This window comes from Etheostoma cragini, chromosome 11 (genome assembly GCF_013103735.1).
Source record: "Etheostoma cragini isolate CJK2018 chromosome 11, CSU_Ecrag_1.0, whole genome shotgun sequence".
NCBI lineage: Eukaryota > Metazoa > Chordata > Actinopteri > Perciformes > Percidae > Etheostoma > Etheostoma cragini.
The window spans coordinates 6,356,020-6,372,412 of NC_048417.1; the positions used below are offsets into that span (position 1 = coordinate 6,356,020).

The following is a 16,393-nucleotide window of genomic DNA, read 5'->3' on the forward strand; positions in this document are numbered from 1 at the left end:
ATATATATATATATGTATATATATATATATATGTGTATGTATATATATGTATATATGTATATATATGTATATATGTATATGTATATATATGTATATATATGTATATATATGTATATATGTATATATATGTATATATGTATATATATATGTATATGTATATATATATGTATATGTATATATATGTATATGTATATATATGTATATGTATATGTATATATATGTATATATGTATATGTATATATATATATGTGTGTATATGATAATAATAATTACAATAACCTTTAAATTAAAAAAACTGATACATAAGTTGAAACAATCAGGTTAAACAGACAGAAGATACATAGAAGCCATTTGTCGAAGCTTTAAACTGACTGATAGATGGGGGGGGACACCAATTTTAACCTTTAACTTGTTTGGTATTCGGGTCAAATTGACCCATTTAAAAGAAGAAGAATGATACATTTTTTCAACCTGGAAATCAGTGGCCTTACCTTGTTTCCTGTGATACATGTATTCCTGACTCCATTCAGAAAATTGTTCTGGATATGACCACTTGTGTTTTTTACGTAGTAGATTTTTAACATAAATTTTAACCTCATGACAAAAATTGACTCACGCTTCTGTTTTTAATTGTCATCTAGTAGAGCCCAATTGCATTCCCTAAACATAATTGTTATCTCAATTGTTTGAAAATTGAGATAAAAGACAATATTTGTTTATAGATTATGAAGTAAAATTTTATTTCAGGTTTGTTTTTAAAACCCCAAATAAGTCACGGGTCAATTTGACCCGAGGGATCTGAGAGGGTCCCGAAAGTGAAAACAACACAAGGGTTAAGGTGCTTTGTGCCACATTACAGGAATGTGGAGCGGCAAATGAGAAAGCACTCTTGTCAAGCTCAATCCGACTTTTAGGGACCTCAAGTAAAAGCTGTTAATTGGACCGAGTGAAAAATAGATTTACATATGGAGTAAACCAGATGGAAATGTAATAGGGTAATTTACCAAGAAGTCATTTACAGATGAACACCAGCCATTGAGCACTTTTCCTCATCTCAAGATGTAGGCTATTAGAATTGAGCATGCTTTGTTCCTGCTTTAGATCCCCTTAAACTACATGTTAGATTGATGCGTCGTTGTCTTGTATTTTGAAGAAATGATTCAGAATTTTTTTCTTAATAGAATGTCAGTGATTGGTTGATCACCTTTTTAAAGCATGACCTGATAGTATAGGCCCAAAATGTGGTTTCTTAAAGTACTTGAGAACCACCATTTTATTATGGGCAAAGAAGAGAATCCTTGTGTGTAGTACGGTGGCTACATCAGAACACAGCTGCCCAGGGAGTGTATAACTCACATGCTGTACATATGTAAGTGCAGCGTAAGCCCTCTTCAGGAACACTATCGCTAACTCCATGAAACTCAAACTTCCTTAACGACACTTTTCAGGGAAATGCCGCAGACGTCCTTCAACTGACAGCTAATTGGCAATTGCAGTGCAGAATCACCACAGACTTGAAAAGAGGAATCTTGTGGCCTACTTTTGCTCATCGCGAGGCGGTAAAATGCCCCGAGGCTGAGTTGGCTCGCCAATCACTCAGCTGGAACTGTTGAATGATAAGCAAATGATTACTGATTTGAAGCTAGGATTGCACAATTGTCTCCCGACTGAGAGCTATTGAATGTGGCTGTAAAGCCCAGATAAATCGATGGTCAAAGCAGTCTTCAAGTGTTTTAACAGCAATCTAAATGATGCTGCTCATAAAGAAACAGCTAACGGGAAATATCTGCAGAGATAGGCAATGACTATCCCCTCCTCCATCTCTTGTACTTAACTCTAGCTTTTTCTCCAGCGTCCTCCCTCATCCTCTCACTCACTCTCCTCGAAGCCTTGACATGGCTTGGCAGATGGCCTTGTTGGTTGATTGCAAATCAGGTCTGTGTGTGTGTGTGTGTGTGTGTGGGGCACAATTGCCTCTGGGCTAGGGCACAGCTCAGCTTTCATCATTCCCCTGCACTCTCTCTTTCTAATTCTTCCTTCTCTCTTGCTTTTTCTCCTATTTTGTATTTAACCCTTTCTCTCCCTCTTGCTTTCTCTTTTTCTTGTCACTCTTTTCAATATTCTGTTTCCTCGTAAATATCTCATTTTGGCCATCCCCTCCTTTTCTTACTCTCTGCAGCAGTCTCCTTTCCAACTCCCTTTTTAGCTCAGTGTCATTTGGCAGACTCATTGAAGAAATATCCCTCATCTTGCCACTCATACAGGACGCATTAATTAGTTCATCTGTTATAAGGATATCTATTTTGATTGGTGCTGAACAATGAGCACCTGTCATCCACAGACAACACAGTATATATTTGATTCTAACAGAATGGTCAAGGGTAAATTAAAAAAAATTAAAAAATAAGCTATCTAGCAGGGATGGAATGGTACACAAACATCACAGTTTAGTTCATACCTCGGTTCAGACATCCCAGTTCGGTTCGGCACAATGGAGGGAAAAGCAGAACACATATGCAGAAGGCAATTATTTTATTGTGCATGTCTCAGGCTGTACCGCCTAGTGTCATACAGTCTCTCCCCTGAGTGTGTAACGTAAGATGTAAACATTAAGTACCCCACATCATCTCCAGACTCCATCTGGAACTTGTTAACAAAAAAGACAATCAGCTATAAAACTGATTATACAGCAGCTCTTATTTATTAAAGTTCTTATTACATAGAATAACAACAAACAAAAAAATTCTACTTAGGCAAGACTTTCCCCCACAAAAAATACAAAAGTATTCTTGGTAGTGTCCATACTTGCCACAACCTCCTGTGGCTTCTCAGCTAGGTGAGCAGTTGTGTTTTGCTGCTCAAACTTGCGATCTTAAAGAGGCCGGCCCTCCTCTATCTCTTGTGGGTTGCTACTCATCCATTGTAGTCTGCTGCTAGCTCTAACTCAATCACCGGAACGGAGGCGGAGCTTGGCTAGCGGCCACATAGCTTCAGAGCGAAGGCGGGGCTACAGATTAGGTGTCGCTATGAAATGTGTATCTAACAGTAGTTCCACATTACATTTCTTCATTTGCATGCAAGTTTTATTTAAATTTATACCGTGTATTTTCCATGTTCTAATTTTTCCCAATTTAAAATGATGTCCCCAAAAGCAAACTTTGTCAACATCTGTTTCATTTAAAAAGATACATTCCTCTGTTTGTTTATATAACTTCGATTTTATCACTGCAAAATGGGATAAAAAAAAAAGAAAAAAGAAATCAATATGTGGCAGTCAATGTTGATATTGTGGCAGGCCACCATAAATAAATCCATGTATGCGAAACACTGCTTTGCTGTTGAAGACCTAAGTGTACACTAACGGCTATGCAGGAGCTACAGTTTCTGCTTCAGGGTCGATGCCAGATCAGCCATAAGGCCTGTAAATGGACACTTCCGTTTGTGCTCAATTGTTGTTGTTTTTAAAAGATTCCCAACCATGCATTGATGTGTGGAAAAATGCAGAAGGCAGCAATTCTCTGTATTCAAACACTGTACACAGACAGTAGCAATAACCCACAGTTTATACCTTAAAATATCTGGTAGTAGGACAGATCTATCAGCCAAACCTCAAAGTTTAATAATTGACTGTAGAACGGATTATAAATTCCTTGATTGGATGTAAGACAGAGAGCATCTCAATCGTTTTAAGTCCAGGAGAGTTGTAATGAGTCTCACCAATTAGAGTGCAGGTGATACAAATGCAGTCCTACGAGCACTGGGCTGTGAGAAGTGCAAAATTAACCCTCCCTATGTGCTGGCACCTGCTCAACGCATGCTTGTCAAGTTGACTTTTGAGATTTTAGAGACTTCTGAGCCCTTTCTTGTGGCAGAATCATGAAGTAGTAACAGTTACCTCTACATGTAAGTCAGTCGTGCATAACCAAAAAATAAACATAGTCTTTTTATGTTAAAAGCAGTGGCAGTTATGATACAAAAAAAAAAATTAGATCCGATGACAAGGTTAGTTTAAAGTTAAATTTTTCAACCTGGACACTATTTTCCTAAGTGACTAGTGATCTTTGACATTGGTTTGATATTAAGCAAGACTGCTGCAGTCGGCAGTCAGCGAAACAAAATAGAATTTTATACAAGTTATAGGGCAATTGTGCAGTTTGTATTCGTTTCCACTAAAGTGCTTGTTTTGCCATTGACAGGCTCAGACTAAAATAAGTCTCTGACAACGTTAGGGAAAGGATTTCTAAGGAGGTCGACCTTCCTGTCAACGAGTAAGTTTTTTTTCAAACAACAAAACAACAAATTGCGTTCACCAGAGCCATGTCAATAAACTGTAGCTTTAGTGTTGTAAAATACACTTCATTCAAAGTCAACAGAAACAAAATAAAACTACGAAAAAGCAGATTTGGGTTGTCTAAACTCTAGTTTTGCTAGAAATGAACAGTTTACAGATTACATGTGAAAGTATATTGGCTCTAAACACGCTAAGGGTATTTTTATTTTAAATGAAGTCTGGTGCGTTTAGAGTGTTAGAGCTGTTTATGGTAAACAGAAAGGTCTCAAATAGGTTTTAAAAAGGCCTATTTTTGTAGGGATCCTTTACATAATTTTCTCAGACACTTAGAATAGTAATCTGAGCCTTTTTAGCGGCAAAAAAAGCACTTTGTTTTGCCCCATGTGGTTACATTGCAGCTTGGTCTGGGGCTGCCGGTTACAGTGTTCACACTTAATACTGAACCAGTTTCAGAGTTTGTTGTTCCTATCAGTTACTTACATACAAAAACATAGGAAAATAGGGTCCATGTTGTAAAAGTACAAAATTACCCTTTAAGTTCAGCTCTAGCAACTGCTACATGGAAGTGCAAGTGGTTGGTCTAGTCAATCTTGTCTTTTTACTTTTTCTTTGTTTTTAGCTCTACAGGCTGAATGTTGTTTTTTGTGCTCGCCGATCAGAAATGCTCCCTCCCCAGGATGGTTTTCCTCCCGCGGATACTGTTAAGTGCGCTTATATCTATGTACACTACCGGTCAAAATTTTGGGGTCACCCAGAAATTTTCATTGCACTCCATTGTAGACAGAATACCAGCTGAGATCAGTTGCATTGCTTTTTTAACCAGGGCAACAGTTTTCAGATTACATTATGTGCTTACATAATTGCAAATCCAATCCAATGTTTTCTCAGTTTTTGACAAAGATCAGATTAGTGTGCCGTTGGAACATTGGATGAGTGGTTGCTGATAATGGGCAATGTAGATATTGCATTAAAGATCAGCTCCCAACTCAGATCAGCTGGTATTCTGTCTATAATGGAGTGTAATGTAAATTTGTAATTAAAACCCAAACTTTTAGTGTATACCTAGTTTTAAATGCACGGTTTTGGGACTAAACACACATTCTTTTCCACCTGGATCAATGAGCAAGATCAAAGAACTGACAGGGAGATACGTTTTCACTTTCTTTCACCTTATCTTTCCTGTTTGCAAACTATCTACATGTCTATGTGTGTTTGCATCCGAGTGTGAGTATATGTGTGTGTCTTTGTCTGTATATCCTAAATTAATAGTATGGGCTGCTTGACAGCTTTTGCCATGTTAACTGTGCAGCACCGCAAGTGATAAAGAAGAAGCAACCTGCACGCAAGGGCATCATAGATCAAGTTCAATTTTCTCCCTCTCGAGAGCGAGCAGGCATGGCTTTTTATGGTTTCAGTAATTCTGATCTCTGACATTTTAGAATTGGCTGCCAAAGAGCAAGGTGGAGGGCTGCAGTGTGTGAATGGGTTCCTGCAAGTCCTCAGGGACAAACAGAAATGTTGCATGTGTGGGATGCTTTAATATTTAATGTGGTGGGAGCTTGCAATTAGTATAATTAAGGATAAACATAGGATTAAAAACTAAATTTAACATGTGAAAATAAGGTATAATTTGTCATTGCCGTAACCAGTTACTGAGGCATTGCATTGAGCCGTTATGTAAAGAAGTGAACTCAGGAGTAAATACACTGTACACTTTGTGTACAGTGTATTTAACTGTAAACAGGTTAATGAATCAACAATTGTCTTGCCATGGGCTGTCTTGACCCAAACAAAGTCAGTTTCTTTCTTTCTTTGAACAAGCAAAAAAAAAAAGAATCCCAGCCCAAAAGTATTAAACCTAAAATCCAAGCCTGTCCCAAAAAAGGTGAAAAGCACATCTCAACACAGCACAGATCCTCCATCTGGCTCTCAGTGCTTTGTGCCAAAAAGCCTAGGCGTATTTCTATTGTGATGTGAGCCAAATAAACAAGTGAGTATTTTGTCGTCCTAATTATGACATTATTACTTTTCCCTCTTTTTTTTTTTAAATTTGCTCAGATGGGAGTCTCAGTTTTTGATAATAAAATGGGAGCAAATAATGGACAATGGACCAAAAACTCAGTCAGTCCACTATAACCATAAAGTGGTCCTGCTCACTGATTTTAACTTTCAACTAGAGATGTTCCAATACCAGCATCATTATAAACTCTGATAGTGCCTAAAACGCTGGTATTGGGAACTTTAAACGTTAAAGTAGTTTATTTATGTTCTTTTTCCATTTTAACTGACTGTCAGAAAAAATAATTGTTTGTGTTTGTTCATGTTTCACAAAGAGTTTAACCTGAGCCAGACCGACAACAAAGATAGAAGTCATATCACATCCATACAGGAATAGTAGTATACTGTTGTTAAAAAATAGTACAATATATGACCCACTGGTATTGGATCAGTACTCGGTATCGGCTGATACGCAAGTTCAGGTATCAGAATCAGCATGGGGAAGCAAAAAGTTGTATCAGACCATCTCTACTCTAAACCAGACACACTGTTATAAAATGATAGCTACTACTTTTGGTTACCTATCTCATCAGTTGGATTAAAATGTGGCTTTTAAGACATGGTCATTGTCTTCTAAAAAAAACCCACTTAAACATATTTTTGATGCAAAAACTGACATGGTGGGAGTAGTGAATTGTTAATTTGTTTGTAGGTTCCGTACATTTCATTGCTGTTACCGTATCGTAAGCCATTAACTGTTTGAACTCTTTGCTCGGGAGCTGTGTAAAAACAGCCTATCTAGGCTCTCTTTTTACTGTTTCTTTTCGACTGGGAATTTATTGCCACCCTCTGCCTAAGTGTCATTAATGTATATACTGCAAGAAGCAATTCAGATGTCACATTCTCGCCACCCTTGTTCATCTTCTGAAAAGGCCTTCCGTCAAGCCGGATAGGGAGGCTCCATGGGGGGAATTGGGAGGAGATGAGAAAGACGAGGGTGGGCAGAAGGGGGCTAGGAATGAGTCGAACTGACGCTGGAGGTCACTCAGAGCTGCACGTAACTCCAGCTCAGTCTCCAGCTTCCCAAATCTCCAAAAGCTTGCCACTGTGTTCCTCTTCTGTGGGAGCTAAGCTGATTTTTAAAACTTTTTTATGTAATGGCCTTGCTTATAGCTGCAAGCTCAAAAGGGGTTTTATGAATATTTCACTGCCCTGTGGTTGAGTGTGTCCATACATTGTAATTGCGTGTGTTTGTGTATGAGGCCGTGGCAAATTAGGGTGCATGAATCACTGCTGTTGGTCATTTGGGAAAGAGAATGGCGGGGGGAATATTGTGCTTCTTTTTTGCAGCGGACAGCCAGCAGGCAGTTGGTTGCCATTGTGAAGGTCACAGTTCATACTGTAATAGACTGTGCAATCTTGTTGGACATCAAGTGTAGGGCTGCACAATCAATCGGATTTTTTTTTTTTTTTTAAAGCTGCATTTCATAGAATGCTTCTTTTTGTTGTTGTTGCATAGAGCATCTACCGGTCCTTAAACCCATTTGCTCATGAGCCAATCAGTTGTTCCTGCACCGCGCAGCTTAGTTTCTAGATGAAGACAGTCACAGAGGACAGAGGGACGGGAGGAAAACTCAACAGATAGCAGTCGGTTATACGTCGGTCTCAAGGTTTACCAGTTTACCAGTAAACGCAACATTTTGTCCCTTCTGTTGTTTTTCAGACAACAGCAGTGAACAGTGCTAGTCGTTGCTAGTAGCGTCTGTTACCTGTTAGGTCCTCTAGGACGCACTGGTGCTAATGTCCTCGCATCCACTGTAATGTTGTTTATAAGGATCTTTAAAGCTGTGCCTGTGTTGGATCTCTCCTCTACTCTCTCTCCTCTTACTCCGCGCCCGGCCAAACAGCTCCGGTCCACACTTTTGACATTTGTCTACAGTTTTAATTTTTAAAATTTTTTAACACAGCTGTGTATTGTTAAGTATGAGGGGCAAACCTGTATTTTTACCAGTGTTTCCGCGGGTGACTCTGCTATCGTGGCCGCCACGGCGAAGAACACCGAAGAAGTTATTGAATGCAACAAACTTCAGTTGGTTGACCCATAGCCAGAATATCATATTTCCTATAAATGCTGCGCAGTGACGATACAGATATTACATACACACGGCGTGTGTATCCGCCATTCGACCCGTGCTGGACCCGTTCATAATGTGTCAGCCGTCTCTGTGTGAGTAGCGTCCATCACAAACCTTCTCGCAGTTATAAATAGCCTAAGTGCCCATTAAATTTGTTGTGGTTAAAATCAGCAAATAATTGTGAGAATAATCGTGATCAAAATTTTGATCAAAATAATTGTGATTATCATTTTGGCCATAATCGTGCAGCCCTAATCAAGAGGAGGGACAACCTTCCTCTTCTAAAAAAAAAAAAAAAAGAATTAAGATCCATTTCTGGGCTTTTCTTCTGCCTTTTTTTCTGTGATCAAATTGTTTATTTAGAAATTAAGCACCTAGATGGACTGGGGATGACACAAAACAAAGCCGCAGATGGAACCAAAACTCACATCCACTGCGTTAAGGACTGAGCCTCGGCACATGGGGTGCACGCTCTCAGTGCTCTGTGCTGTGCATGAAAGATATGAAAGACAGCATTATTTGATTTAGGTTGCATTAATGCCCACAGGTTGAGTGTTTATTTGTTGGTTAACCCTGGGGCCACATTACACATTAAGAATCATGAGGTTTCTGCAAAGCAGCAGTAATATACGACCTGTCAGGCTGGCACGCTATTGCACCTATCGGGCAGACTTTTAAATCAGTCTGCACTTTGGAAAGTATTTGGAAATTTTTCAACCAATGAAATGGGAATACAAACATGTCTTGGGTGGGCTAGTCAAACACATTCATCAAAGGAGAAACATGGTTGCCGTTTTCATAAAAACCCAGCACCATGTTTGAGGCTTCGGTTTTCACTCTCGAGCTCGTCAGTCGTTGTGGAAAGGTAGGGGAAGAGCGGTTTTTCATCTCCCTCAGACTCTGACCTTAATAACACGGGACCACTCGTGGGCTGCCAGTTTGTTGTAAAGTGAGCTTGGGCGTATAATGTGGCATGATTAACACATTTATTGTGGCCATATAGAGGCTGGGTCACATAGAAATAAACCGATTGCCGTAAAAGGAGATAATGGACATCTAACAGAGATGGTCTTCTCAATTCTGTGGGGCACAGAATTAGACAGAAGGCATGATTTATTAAATTGTCCTGTGTTCCTCAGACACAGATACCACATGTGATCGGTAATGTGTATATTTATCGGTTTGAACTGAGGACATGACCGATTGAGATTAGCAGTGATACAAAGTACGACTCTGGGTTCACCTTCAGACGCCAAAGATGACCTGGCCTTAGTATAAACGATACAGAGATGGATGTGTCTCTTTTTGAGTCAATACAAAAAGCTGTATGCTGTAAACGGTAAGGTAATGAGGCTGCACTAGCTAATGAGGGGGAATGTAGTCCTGCACCCTGAACCACTAAATGGTATGTCATTTTTGACTTTCTTTCTAATCACTTTGAATAGACAGAGAGATGGCATAAGACAAAGGACTGGTTTTCCCACAGTTATCATGCAGGTGTTTTTTTATATGTGTATATATATCTATATATATATAGATATAGATACATGTATGTATATAGGTTACAGAAGTTATTGCGACCATTGAGACCATTTTCACCTAGTGTAATATTGGCAACATAATGCATGTACATCTTTTCAAAGATCAATACACTTTTATTTCTAAAGAATTTTAACACTGGACCTGGAAGACATTTTAAAAATCCACATTGACTCTCTTTGCAGAAAATGCACTTGAATAAAAACCACACAAAACCAAATAAATAAATTAAATGAATGTAATCAAAATTGCACTTCAAAAAATATAAAGAAAATTGGGCTCATATATAAAAAGGTTTTATGGTATTTCATAGTGCTGCGCTCTGTGGTAGGCTACGCCAGAAGTCTTGCCTCCCCACACAGGGACCACGCGGCTGACAAGTGACTGACACGAGGGTTCACTCCTCGTTACGCTAAGGAACCAAGAGAGGTCATCCAGTCTCTTTTGTGTAGAGAGAGAGAAACAAATAGGCTAAATGAAAAAGTATCAAGCTCATTTTTATTTATCAATTGTTTTAATTGATTTATTGCATATTGTGACAGGCCTAACCTTTCACCTAGTACATATTTGGCATCATTTTGAATTTTTTATTTTAAGCCTTTTAAATGTCACAAATACAATACTTTCTCTGCATGTCTAAAAACCTTTGTATGAAATGCAACTAGGCGTGGGCCAGTTACCGGTTTCAAGGTATGCCGCTTTTTAAAAAAGTCATTTTTTTTTGTGTCGTACCATTCCTAAGGTACAAGCTGTTTTTATGAGTGGTCAAGGACGGAAAGTGCAGTTTCGAAATCCCTCTCCCTGCCCAAAAATACCTTGTGTTCAGGGAAACAGACCTTTTTTCCCCGACAATTAAAGGATAACATATTTTAAAGCTCTAATTGCAATAACATGACCTTGTTATATTTTTGCTGAAGGTTGTCATACCATCAGCATCTTATACCGGCCCATGCCTAAATGCAGCAACAAAGACATTTCACCTTGTTTTACTTAAGTAAATGTTATTTTTGCCCAGACGATTGCAGACACTTAGGAAAAGAAAAAAAGGTGTTGTGTTTAGTAAATCAGGACTGGTACTAATAAAGCTACGTGACTTGTAGCCAGGCTCCACCACGTTAGACTGTTGCTGTAAATACAGAAAAAAAAAAAAAGAAACTCCAAGGGAGAAACGACACACATGGTGGTATTTGGATGAAATGTAAAAAATATCTCACTAAATATCATTATTGGCAAAAATGTTAATGTAAACTTAATTAAAGAAAGAACTTACTAGGCTTTCTGATTGTTAACAATATGCAGGGGCCCGTGTTGCACATGGTCTTCCTGATTTGGAAGTAAAAAGGGTATTACACTCTCCTGCCTAATCAATATAAAGACATTTAAAGGATGTGAATAGTAGATACATCTATTTTCAAAAGTATGTATGATAAAGTATATATTTGCGGAAAGGATTACAGTGACTCCCAGCTTCACCAAGCAGCTGCAGCAGAAAAGAAAATGAATCATGCATAGGAACAGACTGTGTTTGTCTGTCTGTGTTACTTTGGAGAGTTGTCAGGGTTGAACAGGCTCTCTTCATCCTTCACCACAAGCTGCTAGTTGTCGTCATGCTCCACAGTCCCAGATGTAGTCATTAGCAGTGGGTACTAACTGACGAGAGAACGCACCACCACCAGGACTCACTGAGAGGAGTGACGGAGAAGCCACTGGGCCACCAAGTGAACGTACAGTAAGAGATGCAGGACCTTTGAGATGACGTGGGTGGAGCATGGTTTATTCACTGCAAATACCCTTCCTGCACTGGTTCATTTATCACTCATGAAGTGATCCATGAACCATACTGTCAATGTCATTGGATCTGTCAGAGGCTTGTCACACACTTTGATAGCACTTTAAGTTATTTATGGCTTGTATCTCAAAGTGCTAGACAAGAAGATGCATAACTACTATTTAACTATACAGCTGGCTGTAAAACGTATAGCATACCGAGCTGTGGGTATTTGATTTTGGCACTACTGGCAAACTTTTGATATTAGTTATAAGATATATAAGATAATTAGGAGTTCACAAAAATGTTGGGTTTGGCTCCTACCTTTTTTTTGTGCTGCCTCTGCAGTAGAGATCGACCAATATGGATTTTTAGTGCCAATACCGATATATCTCTATCTACATAGATAGATAGATAGATAGATAGATAGATAGATATACTTTAGATATCTCTTCTGCAATCGTCTTAAATTCATATCACCCAAATCATGTGTGCAATGTGCATCACATGGATGGCTGTACTGCATATGGTTAACTGTGCAAGGGTATAAAGCTTTCATCAACATCTACAACACAGCCTTGATGATGCAATGCTTACTGACATATAAAAGACAGATATAATCAGGTCATCACTAAATGTCCCTTGTCAACACATATATATATATAATTTAGGAAAAGTTAAATAAAGTGCTTGATTTGTAATTATAGACTGCCACGATGCTAGTGGTCTGCCTGTGTACCGCTGTTTTTTCCGTAATGCCGGGAATACACTATCGGCAAACGCAGCAGCCGCATATCAGCCAATGCCGGTACACGTAAAAAACGCGAATATTGGCCCGATATATTGGCCAGCCGATAATATCAATATATCACTACTCTGCAGCCAATGTTGCTTTCATTGCCGGTGAGACTCAGTTCTATTTGTGGAATGAACCAGCCACTTCAGGCAATCCAAACCAATTTTGCCCGTCCTTTCCCTGTGGCTCCCAAGATGCTGTGATGGCAAGAGGAAGCTGTCAGAATCGATCACAAAATGTTGTAGTTTAATGCGCAATTAGTATTCAAAGGTCCTTTTTAAATGAGCGGTTTGTCAACTTTGTCGAGCACCTTGCACTGTTGCGCTCGTCCTTGGCATATGGGCCAATCAAAATTTGATTAAGGAACCAATCAACACAGATCACAGGGAGCCAGCTAACACACAAGTGTCTATGTCACAGTGTGTATTAATTTGATTTAAAATCCTTTGTGTTTGCATGGAGTGCGTCATGGAAAGCCATGAGGCCAAGAACACAATGAAGCTCCTGGCCCTTGTCTTTATTAGCTTGGCTGCCTGCCTGCTCCTAGGAGAGAGAGATGGAGGATTTGGATACTCAGCCTCACAAGAAGGCATAAAGAGGCAAGCAGTTAGGCAGGCAGACATGCTGGTAAGAGACAGATACAAGGTGGCTGATGGGCAACTTCCTGGTATGCGTTACAGTGCACCAGCTGTGTTTTTGTGTTTCTGATAGCTTGTTTGGTTTCTATTATCCTGCCTGGTGCAGCGCACACATCATTTATCTTATACTGAGCTCTTAGGGATCCCTCACCATACTGCAGAATTTAAAGTTACACAGGAACGGATGCACAAACACACAGAGCTTTGCTGCTACAGAGATGCTCTGCTTCATGACCACACACTGTCTGTCTGCAGGTCCCCTTAATCTTAATAGTCCAATCAGCTTTAAATACTGCTCTTGTTGTGAATTCTTTTGAGTAATTGCAAAACTGTTCATTTTTGTGTACGTAGCCCTTTGCTTTTAATTTTTGTAAGTAGTTTTTTTTTTTTTTTTGCCGTTTACTCATCCATCATTATTATTGTTCCCTTTTGAGAAGGTTAGTGACAACCCCATAATATGAGACCCCAATTTAAGGAAAGATTGTTTCATAAAGTATGTGAGAACAATGAAGCTTTAATAAAACAATACAAACAACTGTGTGCTGTGGCATGCTGGCCGTCAGTGCCAACTTAGTCATCATCATCAAGGTCATGTTAGAAATGATGTGACAAGCTGACAGGCATGCAGAGTGGGAGGGGCGGGCAGATGGACGGAAAGGAAAGCCGCTGGGTTGACTGACAATATAGAGAGACAAATCAACAAATGTCCATGGAGCCAGACAGTGACTGCACAACCACAAATGTACTTTTTGGAGGTTGTTGTTGCCACTTGAATAATGTCTACGGAGGTGGAAGAAAGGTTCGATAGAACGCAGCAGTGCTTCAGTAAAAGCTGGCCCTCTTTACTTCCCTGGCTGTCTCATCTTCTCTGTTTGCCCTGGAGCGCCTCCTCTCAGCTTCAGCCTCCATGTCAGGGCTCATCTCACAATCTCGTGCTCTTCTTTCTTTTCTTTTTTTCATCTCATCCTCCCCGAACCAATCTCTTTTAGCCATCTCGTAGAAAAATGTCTACAAATACGGAGAAAGTAATGCACTGAAACAAAATACAAAGACGAGCTTTTAAAGATTTACTTTTTGTGCTAAATGGGTTTACGCTCGTACCTTTTTGTGTATGTGTCGAGGGAAGTGCTGTTTAGTTTATAAGGCAGACTTTACATCACTCAGTGGGCAACACGGCAAACTTTGGTTTGGCAGCATTATTTTCCAGATTAGTCTGTTTTTTAAAAGCATTAATTTTAGCAGTCATTATCCTGAATGTGCAAGACATCTAGCAGTTTATTGAATACATGATTAATTAATAGCTCATCCCTGATATGCCAGTGAATATATTTGGTATATATATATATATTATTTTTTTTTAATCACTCAATGAAATCCCGGCTGTCGGCTTTCCTGGCTCTTAACTCTTTCACCGCAGGCTAAAACCGCATCTCTTCCGACAGCACCTTAACTAAGAAGATGGCTACAAAAAAAAAATATATATATATTCAATTCAATTCAATTCAATTTTATTTATAGTATCAATTCATAACAAGAGTTATCTCAAGACAAATTAACCACACAGATAAACCACACTCCAGAATTTACAAGGACCCAACAGTTCTAGTAGTCTCCTCCAGAGCAAGCAACAGTGCGACAGTGGTATATATATATATATATATATATATATATATATATATATATATATATTACATTTTGCACTTACATGTGACTCTTTGTAGTTTAGCCTGTTTGAAACAAAAATACTTTTTGTACCTTCAGGGGTTGAATGCACTTATTGGTAGTCGCTTTGGAGAAAAGCTAAATAAAATGTTATCGTATATAAAAGAGGTTTTTTAATTCGCACCAGCAAGGGTTATGATTATGCCTATAAATATTATTGGGGTTATTTGACAAGAACCTGCAATCACATACTCACTTATTTTACTGCTTTACATGATAGAGAACTATGTGGAACTATGTTTCTGCTGGTGCCTTAACTGGCTTTATGATGCAAATTTGAAACCCCATTATCCAGCCATCTTTACCAAGTCATTATCTGGAGTTACAATCATGTGAGCTGCAGGATTTGTGGCTGTGACATTGCACTCTTGCTCCGCCAAGTCAGGCAATCTTCTAATGTGCTTCTTTGTCGTTGTTTTTGTTTTTTTCAGATGATGAAGCATGCATGGGACAGCTACAGACAGTATGGCTGGGGTCATAACGAGCTGAAGCCCCTCGCCAAAAAAGGACATTCCACAAATATCTTTGGTAAGCCGGACACACCCCTCTCTCCCACTGCTGTCTATGCCCATTTGCAGTTTGCTGTCACAGTTGTAAATCACACATGGATGCATGCATGATTGCACACACACTCCGTCTTTCTCACACTCAGACACATATACACACTGCCAAACATACGCCTTGCCTTTTAACTTGGGGACAAGGTTATGTGATAATGCCGCCGGCAGGATGCATATCACTTTGGGAAGAGTGGGAACAGAAGCACAAGATCATGGAAACCACAAGCAGAGAACACACGCAACTGAGATGCCACATATAAGAAAAGTACATATATAAGTTTTGAAGTACTGGTAATATTTTACAAGCCTTTCCCCTGTTAAATGTTAAAATGTTAGTTTTTGAATTAGACAGTGGCAGCACAAACAGTTTGTGAGGTCTTTGTCAAGGTCCAGTCATAAGGGAAATTCCTGTTGCTATTGGCAGTGATCATTTATCCCACAGACTGGTCAGTCTAGTTCAGCCTCTCATCAGCTTTGTTTTGATGGCTGTTTTTTTGGCATCCGCCTCTGCAGCTGCCATCTTTGATAACACAGGTCTCGCGACACGGAGGATTTGCAAGAAAAACACTTTAACACACAAATTAATAATTTAAATTGGCCCTCACTGACTCTGAATATTGTATAACTTAGTTTAAAGTGAGTGTAGAACCAAGGCTGTTCTCAAAACTTCAATAATTTGAATCATAAGTCGAGAAGTACCAAAATTACTGCACTTTTTAGCTGCGTCTGAACACCGAGCAAGGCAGGAATAGTTAACGTACTTTTGCATATCTGATTTGGGAACATCCTTACTGTAAATGTTGAACATTGTATATGTAGTGTGATAAATGACACTGGTATTTGAGCACCAAAAGCATGCCATAAGCATAGACAATATACAGTGGGTACGGAAAGTATTCAGACCCCTTTAAATTTTTCACTCTTTGTTTCATTGCAGCCATTTTCC

General features: G+C 39.1%; 1 protein-coding gene across 1 annotated transcript in view; it reads left to right on the forward strand.

The window, feature by feature from the left end:
* The window catches only part of man1a2 (mannosidase, alpha, class 1A, member 2), a 121,841-nt gene that overhangs the window by 33,593 nt on the left and 71,855 nt on the right, over positions 1-16,393 (forward strand). The window contains exon 4 of the mRNA XM_034884979.1: positions 15,319-15,415. Coding sequence (XP_034740870.1) covers positions 15,319-15,415 — 97 coding nt within the window. The remainder of the gene's footprint in view (positions 1-15,318; positions 15,416-16,393) is intronic.